We start from the raw sequence: 12,929 nt of genomic DNA, 5'->3' as shown, positions 1-12,929 counted from the left end.
ACTAGTAACTAGTTTCCAAGTGGCAGGATACACTGCACTGCAGAAGAAAGCGCTCCGTCGCCGATGCCAAACTCCCTGAAAATGCTCGTCTGGAAACACGCGAATGTCTAATATCCCATCCCCATCTGCAATACCTCTACTTCTTCTTGAACAAGCCCTTCCCGAGCAGATTCTTTAGCTTGCTCTCCTTCTCTTCATTGCTCATGTTAGCCTTGCGCTTGCCGTCGGCAACCGTCTGGCCCTGAGAAGCCTCCGGCTGAGCCCTCTCTTCCCGTACCGGTTCCTCGACCTTGAGCGCCTGCGCCTTCGCTTGCGATTCCTGCGAGAGCACATGTCGGCTAGCCCTTGCTTCCGCGCTAGCGTTGTCTGCCCATAGGAACGTGACGAGCTCGTTGTTGAAGAAACGTAGATCGTGCACTAAGCGCTTATTGTCCTGGGGAATGAGGACGAGTCGACCTGTTGGACCCGTGTTCTTGAGCTGGAAGGGCTCGTTCTTCTTCTCCAGGAAGCCGCGTACGAAGTCGTATAGGCCGACGGCGGTATCGGTCTTTGTGAAGTTCATCTGAATGAGCGCATTATCCGGCATCCGAATGCGGAGTGCGCCGCCCTTCTCGGCTGCAGCGTCAATCTTGGCCTGCCGCTCCTTTTCTTGCTCCTCCAATTCTTTGTCAGACAACAGACGCGTATTGCGTGTCTTGGTCAACAACGCGTTTTGATGTGCTTTTGCGTGTTCAATGGTAGGGAGGTAGTCGTTCTCGTTGAAGGCATTTCGCGCTGCTTGCGGAGTGGACGATGTTGGCGCAGAGAAGATCTGGACGTTGCGAGATTGTTCAGATGGCTGTGATGATGGTCGGGAGGTCGGTGCTGGTGATTGGACGGGTTCTACGGGTGCGGACGACGCTGTTGACGTTGCCGCAGCCAATGCTGCTGCTGGAGAAGTATTCTCTATGCTCTCAGCCGCGTTGTTCTCGGTAGACACCTCGGGCTCTTGTGTAGGTTTAGCGGCCGGTTTGGAGTCGACCTCCATCGGCTCTGGATCGGGCTCTTCGTTACGAACAGTTTCGCCTGCCACGACTTCTGTCGCCTCCGGAGCTGCCTGGGCAGGGTCTGGTATTGAGGCTAATTGATCAGTTGTCGAAGCGTGTGCGCCTTCGGCACCGACAGACGCAGGCTCGCTGGACTTGAAGTATTGCGTTATCTGTGCCATGGCCTCTTCCAGCGGCGTTCCGCTATTCCTGTAGGACAGCTTTAATAATGCTGAGCCGCTATCAAATCCCAGCTGACTGAGAGTCTGTTGTAGCTCAACAAAGTTGGCCTGCTCCTTGTGACCTGGCATGACAGTGATGACAGGTTGCTCGTAGTGCAGCCTGCCAGCACCGGATGCGCCGCTCATCTCGGGGATGCCGCGCTGTGTGAAGTTGTAATTGGCCCCCTGCCCGCTCTCAAAGTGTCGCAAGATCTCCCATAACGAAGTGTTGCTCGCGAACTTGCTTGTGAGGCGTACGTTCTTCTCGGTCGCGGGGAGCTGGAGCGCTACGGATATGACGGTGGGTGATCGCGAGGCCTGGACGAGTTCCAGTCGGGCGCCCTGGGGGAGGTTTGCGAGCCGTATTTGTTGCGATAGGGATATGGGTTTGTTGTTGTATCTGTACACTGGTCAGTAGTGAATTAACGTATTGTCATGTTGGGGCGTACTTGAGCGTGAACTGGTCCTTGTTGACACCAAACTTCTGGCACGCCTCATCGCGCACCTCTGTCAAGTACTTGGTGGGTGTGGTCGGGATCTTGAAAGTCCTCGCGTACGAGTTGAACACTACGACGTGCGACATCATGCGCGTAGGAGTCGGTAGAGGCCGTGGGCGAGAAGGAAAGCAGCGGGCGCGTTGGCTATCAGAATGGCGCGGGAGTACCAGCAGTTCCAGCTATGGGCTCTTCGGGTGGCGTCGCTCCGTTCGACCAGGAGGATAATGCTAGCGATGTGTAGAAGCTTTGCTTCGGCGAAGCTAAGTAGGAGATTGTTTGGGCCTGCCATAGAGGCGATTAGGTGGATGTTCACAGTGTCGCGGACGGTCAACGCCGGTAGGGGCGCTTACCAATCCTTCGTAGGCCTGTATGGCTTCACAGCGTAGTCACCGCGGTCGGTGGTGATGGACGTGGTTGGCGGGCGATGGCGAGGACGATGCTCCGACGGCGATAGAATAGATATAGACTCGGCGGGTGGTCGTCTTCCTGGGCTCCAGTGATGTTGAGGGAGGAAGTGTTTGGGCGGCTGTTCGCGATTGCAGCTTTATCTTTCTGGAAGCTTCGGGGTGGCCTTGCCGCGTGTGCAGGTGTCGGTGCCTGCAGATGGGACCCGGCCTAGGTACACACGTCGGTGACGGAATGCCACCACCCCGCGCTGATGGCGCCCCACTAATTGTCGGGCGCTTCCTTCTGTGCAAGTCGCGCCTCTTCTACAGCCAACATCACCAGCTCCCCAATACACCCACAGCCATGTCCAGGGTCATCGAAATCACGAGGCCTGCAGTGCTGAGCGAGCTGCTCTCCTCTTCGCGCATTGTAGTCATCAATTGTAAGCAGCGACCCGGCATCTACGAGGCAAACTCCGGATGCTAATGTGTGGTACTTGCAGTCTACAATGAAGAAAACACGTCGAGCAAAGCGATTGCGCCCGTATACGACCAACTAGCCGGTCAACTCACTCGGCCCGGACAGATCGCCTTCGCCAAAGTCAGCACAGTACAGCAGGCGCAGATTGCACAGAGCTACAACGTCACCAAGTATGCACATTCCCCAAGCACGGCCACATATTTGAGCGCTTTCTAACGCTTGTTAGTACCCCGACGTTCATCATCTACAAGAACAACCAGCAGATAAAGAAGTACGCCGGCTCGAATCCACAGCAGCTTTCCGAGGCGATCAAGACCCTCGCCACGGAGGCAGAGAACGATGGAAAGGGAAACAGTGGCGCTTCTGGTGCAGGAGGCAGCAGCAGTGGAAGCGGCCCGTGGATAGGCGCCAGTCTACCACGCGGATACACCGATGTGACCGATTCCGTGGACCCACGGGGTCTCGATCTCCTCAACGCGGACAGCGATTTCGGCACCGTCAAGACGCTTTTCGAGACATCACAACCGAGCTCGCTCAACAAGGGCAAGGGTGCGGCAACCGGCTCAGAAGGCAAGAAGGACTGGGTAGAAAGCGATGTCGACAACCAGCTCATGCTGTACGTACCCTTCATGGCCAACCTGAAGGTTCACACTATCCACATCACGTCTTGCGTATCCGGCGACGAAGACGACGACGAAGCGCCAGTGCGGCCAAAGACCATTCACGTCTGGACCAACAGGGCAAATAACCTGGGATTCGAAGAGGCCGAAGACATCCCAGCAACTCAGACGATCGAGCTGAAGCCGTCAGATTGGGATGAGCAGACACAAACGGCCAAGCTTGAACTGCGCTTCGTCAAGTTCCAGAACGTCTACTCGTTAGTACTGTTTGTCGCGGACGCCGATGGCGATAGCGAGAAGACGCGTATCGACCGTATCAAATTCGTGGGCGAGACTGGCGAGAAGCGCGAGATTGGCAAACTGGAGAAGATTGGTCACGACGACTAAACGACAATGCTTTCATAGTTGTGGCTAGCAGGGTTACATGGAGTCATCTTGGAGCATTTACTGGTTTTGACAGAATTACGATTAATGCATGATGTTCAATTCCCGCAAACGATCTGAAATACTTAATCATTGCTACTGTCTGATCGAGACATTAGAGTGAGTTGCATGTGCTGTATCGCATCGCAAGTCGTCTGAAAGTGTGACAAAAGACATCATACAAGTTGTTGGAATGTCCACGCCTCTGCTCGAGGCCTCACCCACACAAGGAAGTGTGAAGCCTGAGCAGTCTCGTCTCCGAGCAAGGCGCGTTTCAATATAAGCATTTCTCGGCCCTTACTCTGCCATTGATAAGGGCAATAGAGTAGGAATTTGACATCCATGCTAGGTAGGCATCAACGCATCAGCACCTCACGCGCATGGGTGCACTGGGACAGGTTGGTTTGGCGTGAACCAATCGTCACATTTCATGATTTTGAGTGACACATGCTAGGTACGTTCAGGAACCATCATTGTCCATTTGCCATACTCCGATGAATCGTGTCATACTTTTTGTGGTATGTTGTGACGTTCCAAGATCGTATCGAGCCGCCCGTTGTGAAAAGAGACCGAACACCCAGGAAGAAATCGGAAAGTAAGTCGGTCGTTCGTCCGCCGTGTTGCTTCATCCACCGCGTTTCGTGAACCGTTTAGTGACCAGCGCGCTTGGACTCAGCGATGACGCGGGTCATCTCGTCGACCTTTCTCTTTGAGCGACCGAAGGTACCGAGCTGTGATGTGTTAGTTGATGTTCGTACTTGGATGTGCCTGAGCGGGTAGGAGGTCGGTCGTGGTGTGCTAGGGCGGGAGACGTACCCTCTTCTTCGCTAGACGGCGGGCACGCTTGTCCTTGGAGTTTCGGAGCAATTCGATGATGCGCTTCTCGTATGGGGCAAGACTGTAGACACGTCAAGTTAGCGGGCTGTTCGACGAACAATTGCGCAGTCCTTCTGCAGAAAAGTTCGGATTAGAACGTACCCGGCAACCTCCTTGGTGATCTCACGGACGAAGGCAGTGCGCTTCGACAGGAAACCCTTCCTCCTCGAGATCCTGGGAGCGGGGGTCCTGGGGGTGACCTCTGTAGACCGTGTTAGCCTCCATCCACGAATTTTCTCATCTGTAGCGATCGGTGCGTATCGAGAGCGGCGAGCGGGGAGACGTACTGTGGCCGGCGTTAAGGCCAACGATGAGGCCAGACTTCTGCTTGACTTCTTTCGGCATCGTGACGGTCGTGATGTTGTCGATAGATGGGTTCAGAGTCGCAAATCTGAGAGGGTAATTTTGGCTCGGCTGTGCGGTGGTGCCAAGATGGCGCTAGCTGTAAGCAGGCACGTGCTCTCCCCAATGTTCTTTTGGACGGCAGTCACGAACACCAACCAAAGGCTTGCATTGCATTCCCTATTGAAAGGCTTGTATGCGCAGACTATCTTCGGTGATGATCTGTTGTGGAGCCATCACCATCGTCCAGTCTTGAACAGCTTCACAGGCACAGAAGAAGAACCACGCCACATTTCCACCCCGGATGCGAACGAACGTCATTGGTGTCAAGTGTTGACATTCGCAGTTCTAATTGTCCAAGCAAAGGATGCAGCAAAAATGGCCCCTCAAGATTCCCTCGTCGACCATCCGATTGACGCCTGAGGAGGCTCCCACTAACTCAAAAACCATAAATCAGAGGTCACCACTACCGCATTCCAAACCACATCCGACCTTTTCAATTTGCGCTCGATGCTCTGTAAGCTCCTCTCAATGCCTCAATCCTCTTCCTTGAGTTTTACCCCACCAGCTTTGACATACAAAACCTTTTCCTTCAGTTTGTGGTCAATCACGCCAGTAATATACAACGACAAGCAGCCACCAGCATCGAAGCCCCAGCCCAGTTCACCATGCCTAACAGCATACAACTCAATGAATTCCGGATTAAGTAAACCTCCCTGACTCTTGAGCTCTACACACGCCTCCTTCTTCAGCAGACGATGCGTACCCTTGAAGTTCTTGGTGAAGTAGTCCAACAGTGCAGCGTTAGCTATGCTGAGATCCAAGACGTTCGGGACGACAACTGTGGTTTCGAACTTCATAGACAACGTGCGTGTGCGTAACCCCAGGCAAACCTCGTATTGCTGGCGATACTCCGGCATCGTGCCGGCTTTAAGCGAGAACATGTGGTTGTAGAAGGCTGTTTGACAGGCTGCCTCCAGTTTGTTGCGCAACGCAATTGGGATTTTGTCGAACTTGGCGTTTGCTGTGACAGACACCTGGAAGAAGGCTTCTTCTTCCTTCTCTCCAGGAGTTTTGCTGATCGGTCTGAACGGCTTGACTTCCTTCTTATCTGGAAGGTTTTCGAGATCGATGACCTCTGCTTTGCGTTTGGTCGTATTATTGGGGGCGGGGGCAGGCGTAGCATCGAGGGTAGGCGTGGCCGTTTTAGACTTTGGACCTGCAGCAGAGTTAGCTCGAAGTGCAATTCGGCCTCTTGTCAAACTATGGCCTACTCTGCATGTTGCTGTTTGATCTCGTACGCCGATTACACGAGTAGCAGGTTGTTCTGGAAGCTTGTCACAGGTTAAATGGATAGAGAGCGATACCTCCCGGCTGAGTGAGTAGAGGAGACAAGGAAGAAGATGGTTCAGAAGAACTGAAAGGAACTGATAGTCAAACGAGGTTGCAATGGCTCAGCTGGTAAGAGACAGGTGGTGGATCTGAAATGTTTCGCGCCTATTGATACAAGGTAAAGGTAGTCTACAACTTCGCTTTCGCCTTGCTATCCTCCTCCTCCTGCGCCTTCACTTTGAGCATCCGTCTAAGGATCTTTCCGCTTACAGACTTCGGAATTTCATCCACCCATCTCACTCCGCCGCGGAGTCTCTTGTGGTGCGCGACCTTGGCGCTCAACCAGTCTATGATCTCCTTCGCATCTTCGTCCGTCTTGCCCAGTCCATCTTTGGGTACGACGTAGGCGCGCGGTAGTTCCGAGGCATCGTCTTTCGAGTAGACGCCAATCACCGCTACATCGTTGATCTTCGGGTGGGAGACCAGGATACCCTCTAGTTCAGCAGGTGGCACCTGGAATCCCTTGTACTTGATGAGCTCCTTCACGCGGTCGGTAATGAAGAAGTTTCCGTCCTTGTCTTGGTATCCAACATCGCCTGTCTTAAAGTACCCGTCTGCTGTCTTTGCATGCGCGGTTCCCTCAGGGTTGTTAAGGTAGCCCTTGAAGACGTTCGGGCCCTTGATCCATAGTTCGCCAACCTCACCGACTGCCATCTCCTTTTCCTCTGGAGACATGTACTTTGCTGTTTGGTAGGGAAGAAGCTTGCCCACAGATCCAATGGTCTTGTCCCAGTCCTCCCAGGGTTGGGTGTGCGTTGTTGGGCTGGTTTCCGAAAGACCGTATCCTTGTTTGACAGGGATTTGCAGTCTGCTGTGAACTGCCTCTACAAGCTCTCTTGTCAGGGGAGCCGCGCCAGAATTCATCATCCGGATCGAGCTCAAGTCGTAGTTCGATACAAGAGGGTGTTTGCTTAAGAGCAGAACGATTGGTGGGACCACATACGCGAATGTGATCTTGAGCTCTTGGATGAACTTGCAGAAGTCCTCCAGGTCGAACTTCGGCATCACAACAAGTTGGAGACCAGAGTACAAGCTTTGATGGATCAGACACGTGAGACCTAGTCGAAGTCAGTTGAGAACCACCTAGATGAGCGCATGCAGGAACTTACCGTAAATGTGGAAGAAGGGCAGGAAAGCCAGCAGTTTGTCGCCTTCGCCAGTTGGTCCTCCTGTGGGCTGCAGTTTACCAGCCTCCGCGGCTTTGATCATCATCGTGTTGGCGACAATGTTGCGGTGGGTCAACATGACACCCTTGGGATGACCTGTGGTTCCACTGGAGTAGACCAAGAATGCAAGGTCCTCCGATGGATTGCTAGCCTTTGTTCTCCGCCACTTGGAAGATCCGGCTGTATTGATGATACTGGTGAAGTGCTTGACTTGGTACGAAGGATCCTTCGGGTCGCCCATCACGATCACCCGGTCAAGAGGAATGCCAACCTTCTTTGCCGCTTCTTGCGCATTCTTGATGAAAGGTAACTGTGTCACCAGGCCCTTTGCACCGGAGTCTTTAAGTTGGAATGCAAGTTCATCGACCGTGTAGTTTGGGTTGGCTGGAGACAGGATACCGCCTGCCCAGTGGCAACCCCATGTTATCGCTGGTGTGTCGATGCAGTTAGGTGTGTACAAAGCGAGGACATCGCCTTTTTGCCAGTCCCAGAGTGCCTTTAGCCCCTTGCCAAAGTTGATAGCGGCATCTTTGACCTGGGCGTATGTGTAGGACCGCTTGGTGTACGGATCAAAGTAGATTACTATTTCCCGTTTTAGTGATTACTTATGTTGACAGAACATGAGAACATACCTTTGTCATCTGCGTACGGCCTGTCATTCCTTTCGAAGAGAAACGCCCACTACGATTAAAGCCAAACGTCAGCATTAGTTCCACAAAAGGGCTTATCTCCGTATGTCAAACTTACCAGATCAACGTCTGGGATCGGCAAGCTAGGATACTGGCTTTCGGACGGCATCTTAGTGGTTGAAGATCGGTGTCGTGTTGATGATCAGTACCGAGCCAAGGAATCTTATGGAGGGAGTAGAGTGAAAGTAGAAGGATGCCAGAATGAGAAGACGGACATGGCCCGTCGCGTTCTAACGGACCTGGGAATACCGAGGGCAGACGCAGCGCATTGAGACGGCTGGCCATGATTAGTCGACCGGGGTAAACCCCACAACTCCGTGCAACCATGACCGAGGTTCTTTCTGCTTTTGGCGTTAGCGGCGCGATAGCTGCACATGGCCTCCCGAGGTCAACGGCATTGCGACAACCTCGAACATCGATAGCCTGACCATATAGACTTATTAGTTCTCCAAACACACGAAAGTTCCGCACTATTAGGTTATCAAGATGCCGAGTTGGGAAGAAGCTACTGCAGTACAGAAACTGTCCTCCAACACGTACTCATGTACACTACACGATGATTGGAGCATCGGAAGCGGTATTTTAGACCCCAGCAGAGATAACATCATCCGCTTTTACTAACGGCAACAGTTCCTAATGGTGGCTACGTTACAGGATGGTAAGACCCATCGCGTTTTGCCTCACACTCTTGACTAACCACATCTCGACTTGTTAGCATACTGGAGGTAGTCAAAACACATTTCAGCACAACTTTGGCGAAGCAGAACCAGCCACACACCATAGCTCTCCACATTGAGTTCCTGAGACGGACCCAAGCCGGGCCCGCAACATACAAAGTCGACGATGTTAAACTTGGTCGCCAAACGTCTATCGTACATGTGACCATGGAGCAAGACGGCCGACAGGAAGTCGTCGCGTATGTCACAAATTCCAATATGGATACGGAAAAGGGCTTCACCCAAGATGTCGGATATAAGCTTTCACCACCCGTCCCGTCAGTCGACCTGACAAAGCTGGAAAATGATGAAGATACAAACTGGAGGCTACAACCAGAATTGCCGCACGCCAACTTCAGAAAAGCGACGAAGAGGGTGAAGTTTTATTTCCCTCGGGAAGGACGAAGCCTAAAGCATCTCGCTGATGAGTGGATCTGCTTCTCTGATGGGACAAACTTCACGGATTCATCGGTCGGCTTTGTCGCAGACATGTTCCCGTTGATGGTTGAGTCAATCAAGGGCGAAGGAGAGGGACCTTTTTGGTATCCAACCCTCCTACTGAATCTGGACATCAAGAAAGCGCTGCCGCCGCAGGGAGTCAAGTGGCTGCAGGTTAGGGCGGGTATGAAAAAGGTGGCGAACGGTAGGATGGACTTGGAAGTGTGGGTGCACGATGCTGACGGCGATCTGGTGGCTTTGAGCCATCATGTAGCATTTGTGTTGGATGCTGCTAGGAACACAGCCGCAAGGAAAACAGGCAATGCGAAGATCTAGGCCTTGGACTCTTTCATACATAATCACCAGCATCTGTATACGTCGCACTTTTCAAACAGCCAGCGCGTGTGAACATTGTCTTGCTGAATTCCTCCGCTGCATTACCTCGGTTCATTTTGTTGTGGTGTGACGTTGCTTATTCGTCAATATGATCCCGGCATGTGTAGTTCCACTTCCATAGCTACGCGGAACAGCATGGACTTCATCAGGTACCGAGAGTTGCTGACAGCTATACGGCATTGGGCGCTCCTTGGAAAATTGGTTTTGTTATTTCTCGATTATCTGGGGGCCTCATTGCGCTCAACTGGCCGCAACAGTGAGGGTTTCAAAAATCTACAGGATGCTATCGTGCATCGCTATCTGCCAAACGCCAATGATGCCATTCATCAGATGCCCAATGCCCCCTGGCTGTATATTGCCATGCTTTTTTGTGTCTGCTCGATCGGTCCGGAGTCGCTTATTTGCCCTTGGGGTTGTTGTATTGTATCTCGTTGAATTTGCTCGGCCAAACAGGCTATCGCATGTTAGCACAGTCCTTGGGCATCGAAATCAGTGTGCCACATACCTCACTCTGCTGGTCGCTGATGTTCTTCTTGAAGTGCTCGGAGTCTGGGCCCTTGCTCGGGCCGTCGTGCCTTCCTTCGTTTGCGGACGCAGAGCCTACAAGCTTGATGTCAGCAAACTCCGTTCTATATACTTCCAGGGTTTTAAGTCTGGGGAGCTCATTATACCCGTACCGCGCTGGGTTCCTCCAGCAGGTGTGTGCGTGGGGTGGCCTCCGCCAGCTGAGAAGCGATCCTCGATGTTCTGGACGCCCTGTGTCTTGTACGGGTTGGGGAACCAGTATTGGCGCATGAAGAGGTAGTAGCCGAAGCCGACGGCGCCGCCAGCCATGAAAATTTTAGGAACAGAGAGAGGCGACATGATTGCTGTTGGTCCTGCTGTCTCCCTTCAATTGACGAGGTGGGAGTGGGAGAAGGTGAGGGTGGAGGTTTAGAGCGACAGAGATGAAGTGGAAGGTGCTGTGTGTCGTGCTGGGTGGTGTGACGCACGAAGTAGGGACAGTCAATGGAAACCTTGGTATGTGGAGAAGAAGCAAGTAGTGCAGCGAGTCTAGAGATCTAGGCGTTGTTTTCCCTCCAAAGCCAGGTACCCAATAGCATACGGCGGAGAAGCGTCACTTTGTCGTCGCGATGATCGCGTCATGGCCTTGTGCTTTAGGCAAAGCTCCCGCGGTCGTCGCACAGACCAAAGATCCACTCCGCCAGGCACGATGCAGCTAGCGCGCGTGAGGCTGGAGCCCATGCTGACGTAACGCAACGGCGGCTGAAGAGTGGCTTGTAAATTAGCTAGCGTGTTTGGTGCCATCGCCTTGGGGAAGTGGACACGCTATCGCGACATCTGCAACCCCTTGCGCCCACACGACCGGAGATAGCTGTGAAGAGAGGGACCAATTGGGGGTGTCTTTTGCATCGAGGAGCTTCATGATCATACGGCAGAGAACAGGCTGGGACACAGCAACCGCCACGGAACCGAGCGCGCATTCGAGAAATGGACGGTGATCCCGCCGTCGAGCCAGAAATCGATGGCTTCAGTCGCGTGCTGCCCCTGCCGTATCGCGTCGCTCTTATAATAGTTCTGGGTATGCGAATGCTCAGGCCGTCTGCTCTCAACCACCTTACTAACTGCCGCACAGGCATCTGGGCCTGGGGTCTAAACCTCCACTACCTCACCCTCATAAAGATAGACGTCCCGAGTCTGATCCGCTACCCGGGCCGTACCTCACCCCGCCATATCCCGCACCACCTCTCCTGCTACCGCATCGCAACCTTCCTCTCCATCCCGCTTGCCCTCTCGCTGCTCCTGTTCTGGACCCTTACGCACGGCAGCCCTACAGATATTGCCGCTTGGGAAATTCTGCCAAACCTCTACCTCTTGGTACTGGTCATTGGCTTTGTCATACCGCTGCCATTTGTTAGTCGCAATGGACGGACTCGTACATTGGCGACGCTGAAACGCATATCGATCGGCGGCATCGCAGAAGCACAAGACGGAAAGTTTGGAGACATTCTGCTAGCCGATGCGTTGACGAGTTATGCGAAGGTGCTCGGCGATCTATTCGTCTCACTGTGCATGTTCTTCTCGTCGTCGCACAGCTCAACAGGGCCTCCAAACAGGAGTTGCGGCGGCGTGTTCTGGGTTCCCTTCATCATCGCTATACCCTCGATGATACGTCTACGGCAGTGTATCACAGAATACTATCGTGTTCAGAAGGCGAACAAGCAAACCGGGCAGATTAGTCCAGCGACAGGATGGGGTGGCCAGCATTTGGCTAACGCACTGAAATACTCGACCGCATTTCCTGTCATCATACTGAGTGCTCTGCAACGCTCGCCTGATCCATCCCGCTTTGGTGTTTCGGAAGCGACGTTGTTCCGTATGTGGCTCGTCGCAGTGGTGGTAAACTCTGGCTACTCTTTCTACTGGGACGTAGCCAAGGATTGGGATCTTACCCTCTTCTCTAATGCCCGTACTCGGGATAGCTCAGAATACCCACGGGGTCTAAGACGGCATCGCTGGTTCCATGCCAAAGAATTCTACTATGCAGCCATTGCAGTGGACGCAATGCTGAGGTGTACATGGAGTCTGAAACTCAGTGTGCATCTGGATCATTTCAACGATTTGGAAGGAGGCATCTTTACAATGGAAGTTCTCGAGGTGTTGCGAAGATGGATATGGATCTTCTTCCGTGTAGAGACAGAGTGGGTGAGGAATCACAGGGGCCCGGCGCCTGATGACATATTACTAGGCGATGTTGGGGTTGGAAATAAGTACGACGATAGCGATTAGGCTTCGTTGTTCATCAAATATCTAGATCGTCTGCAAGCATGGAATGCACCTCTATCTTCCCTTCAAGATTTCATGGATTCCCGTGATGCGCTCAACATACCCGCTGTGTTGTGATGCATACATAGCTCGCCCTCGAGCTGTAGGTAAGGAAGGACCTGGCTTGGAGGTGGTAGGCGGGACATAAGTCTTATCGGGTACCATGATTTCTTCCCACCCACCTCACTTCTTTGGGAATCCAATGCACGATGATGTAGGCAGCAGCCAAAGCGATTTGCGAGTTACGCGGCTGTGGAACATTGATGACCTTTTGAGGCTTTTCATTATCAAGTTCAGACTATTAGATGATAGGCCAGACTTCGGAATGCAGCATCTACCCCCTACGCGACTGGCTGGCAGTCGTCCTTCATGCTTACATCGCGCTAGTGGACGCAGCACGAAATGCATTCCTTCTTGGGACTAGTACGGCAGTCA

General features: G+C 52.9%; 7 protein-coding genes across 7 annotated transcripts; 2 read left to right on the top strand and 5 right to left on the bottom strand.

Annotated features, from left to right (window-relative positions):
* Positions 1 to 136: 136 nt before the first annotated feature.
* J4E90_002512 (uncharacterized protein) lies at positions 137 to 1,829 on the bottom strand (the record flags this gene model as incomplete). Its single annotated transcript, XM_051432092.1, has 2 exons — positions 137 to 1,646; positions 1,696 to 1,829. 2 exons carry the CDS (start codon positions 1,827 to 1,829, stop codon positions 137 to 139), a joined length of 1,644 nt encoding a protein of 547 aa, XP_051293514.1.
* A 664-nt stretch (positions 1,830 to 2,493) lies between these two features.
* Positions 2,494 to 3,617, top strand: J4E90_002511 (uncharacterized protein; the record flags this gene model as incomplete). The annotated part of the gene is made up of 3 exons (XM_051432091.1): positions 2,494 to 2,572; positions 2,633 to 2,780; positions 2,837 to 3,617. 3 exons carry the CDS (start codon positions 2,494 to 2,496, stop codon positions 3,615 to 3,617), a joined length of 1,008 nt encoding a protein of 335 aa, XP_051293513.1.
* A 686-nt stretch (positions 3,618 to 4,303) lies between these two features.
* Positions 4,304 to 4,874, bottom strand: RPL36 (60S ribosomal protein L36; the record flags this gene model as incomplete). The annotated part of the gene is made up of 4 exons (XM_051432090.1): positions 4,304 to 4,384; positions 4,470 to 4,551; positions 4,632 to 4,731; positions 4,817 to 4,874. 4 exons carry the CDS (start codon positions 4,872 to 4,874, stop codon positions 4,304 to 4,306), a joined length of 321 nt encoding a protein of 106 aa, XP_051293512.1.
* Positions 4,875 to 5,407: 533 nt separating this feature from the next.
* On the bottom strand, positions 5,408 to 6,152 carry J4E90_002509 (uncharacterized protein; the record flags this gene model as incomplete). Its single annotated transcript, XM_051432089.1, has 2 exons — positions 5,408 to 6,090; positions 6,146 to 6,152. The coding sequence occupies 2 exons, from the start codon at positions 6,150 to 6,152 to the stop codon at positions 5,408 to 5,410; spliced, it is 690 nt and encodes a 229-aa protein (XP_051293511.1).
* Positions 6,153 to 6,392: 240 nt separating this feature from the next.
* J4E90_002508 (uncharacterized protein) lies at positions 6,393 to 8,227 on the bottom strand (the record flags this gene model as incomplete). The annotated part of the gene is made up of 4 exons (XM_051432088.1): positions 6,393 to 7,321; positions 7,373 to 8,011; positions 8,062 to 8,110; positions 8,177 to 8,227. The coding sequence occupies 4 exons, from the start codon at positions 8,225 to 8,227 to the stop codon at positions 6,393 to 6,395; spliced, it is 1,668 nt and encodes a 555-aa protein (XP_051293510.1).
* A 1,838-nt stretch (positions 8,228 to 10,065) lies between these two features.
* Positions 10,066 to 10,532, bottom strand: J4E90_002507 (uncharacterized protein; the record flags this gene model as incomplete). Its single annotated transcript, XM_051432087.1, has 3 exons — positions 10,066 to 10,122; positions 10,174 to 10,268; positions 10,340 to 10,532. The coding sequence occupies 3 exons, from the start codon at positions 10,530 to 10,532 to the stop codon at positions 10,066 to 10,068; spliced, it is 345 nt and encodes a 114-aa protein (XP_051293509.1).
* A 627-nt stretch (positions 10,533 to 11,159) lies between these two features.
* Positions 11,160 to 12,458, top strand: J4E90_002506 (uncharacterized protein; the record flags this gene model as incomplete). Its single annotated transcript, XM_051432086.1, has 2 exons — positions 11,160 to 11,250; positions 11,305 to 12,458. The coding sequence occupies 2 exons, from the start codon at positions 11,160 to 11,162 to the stop codon at positions 12,456 to 12,458; spliced, it is 1,245 nt and encodes a 414-aa protein (XP_051293508.1).
* Between the last annotated feature and the right edge of the window lie 471 nt (positions 12,459 to 12,929).

The sequence above is a fragment of the Alternaria incomplexa genome (genome assembly GCF_024043165.1).
Source record: "Alternaria incomplexa strain BMP 0042 chromosome Unknown scaffold_3, whole genome shotgun sequence".
Taxonomy (NCBI): Eukaryota; Fungi; Ascomycota; class Dothideomycetes; order Pleosporales; family Pleosporaceae; genus Alternaria; species Alternaria incomplexa.
This window is presented reverse-complemented; position numbering and strand designations above follow the sequence as displayed.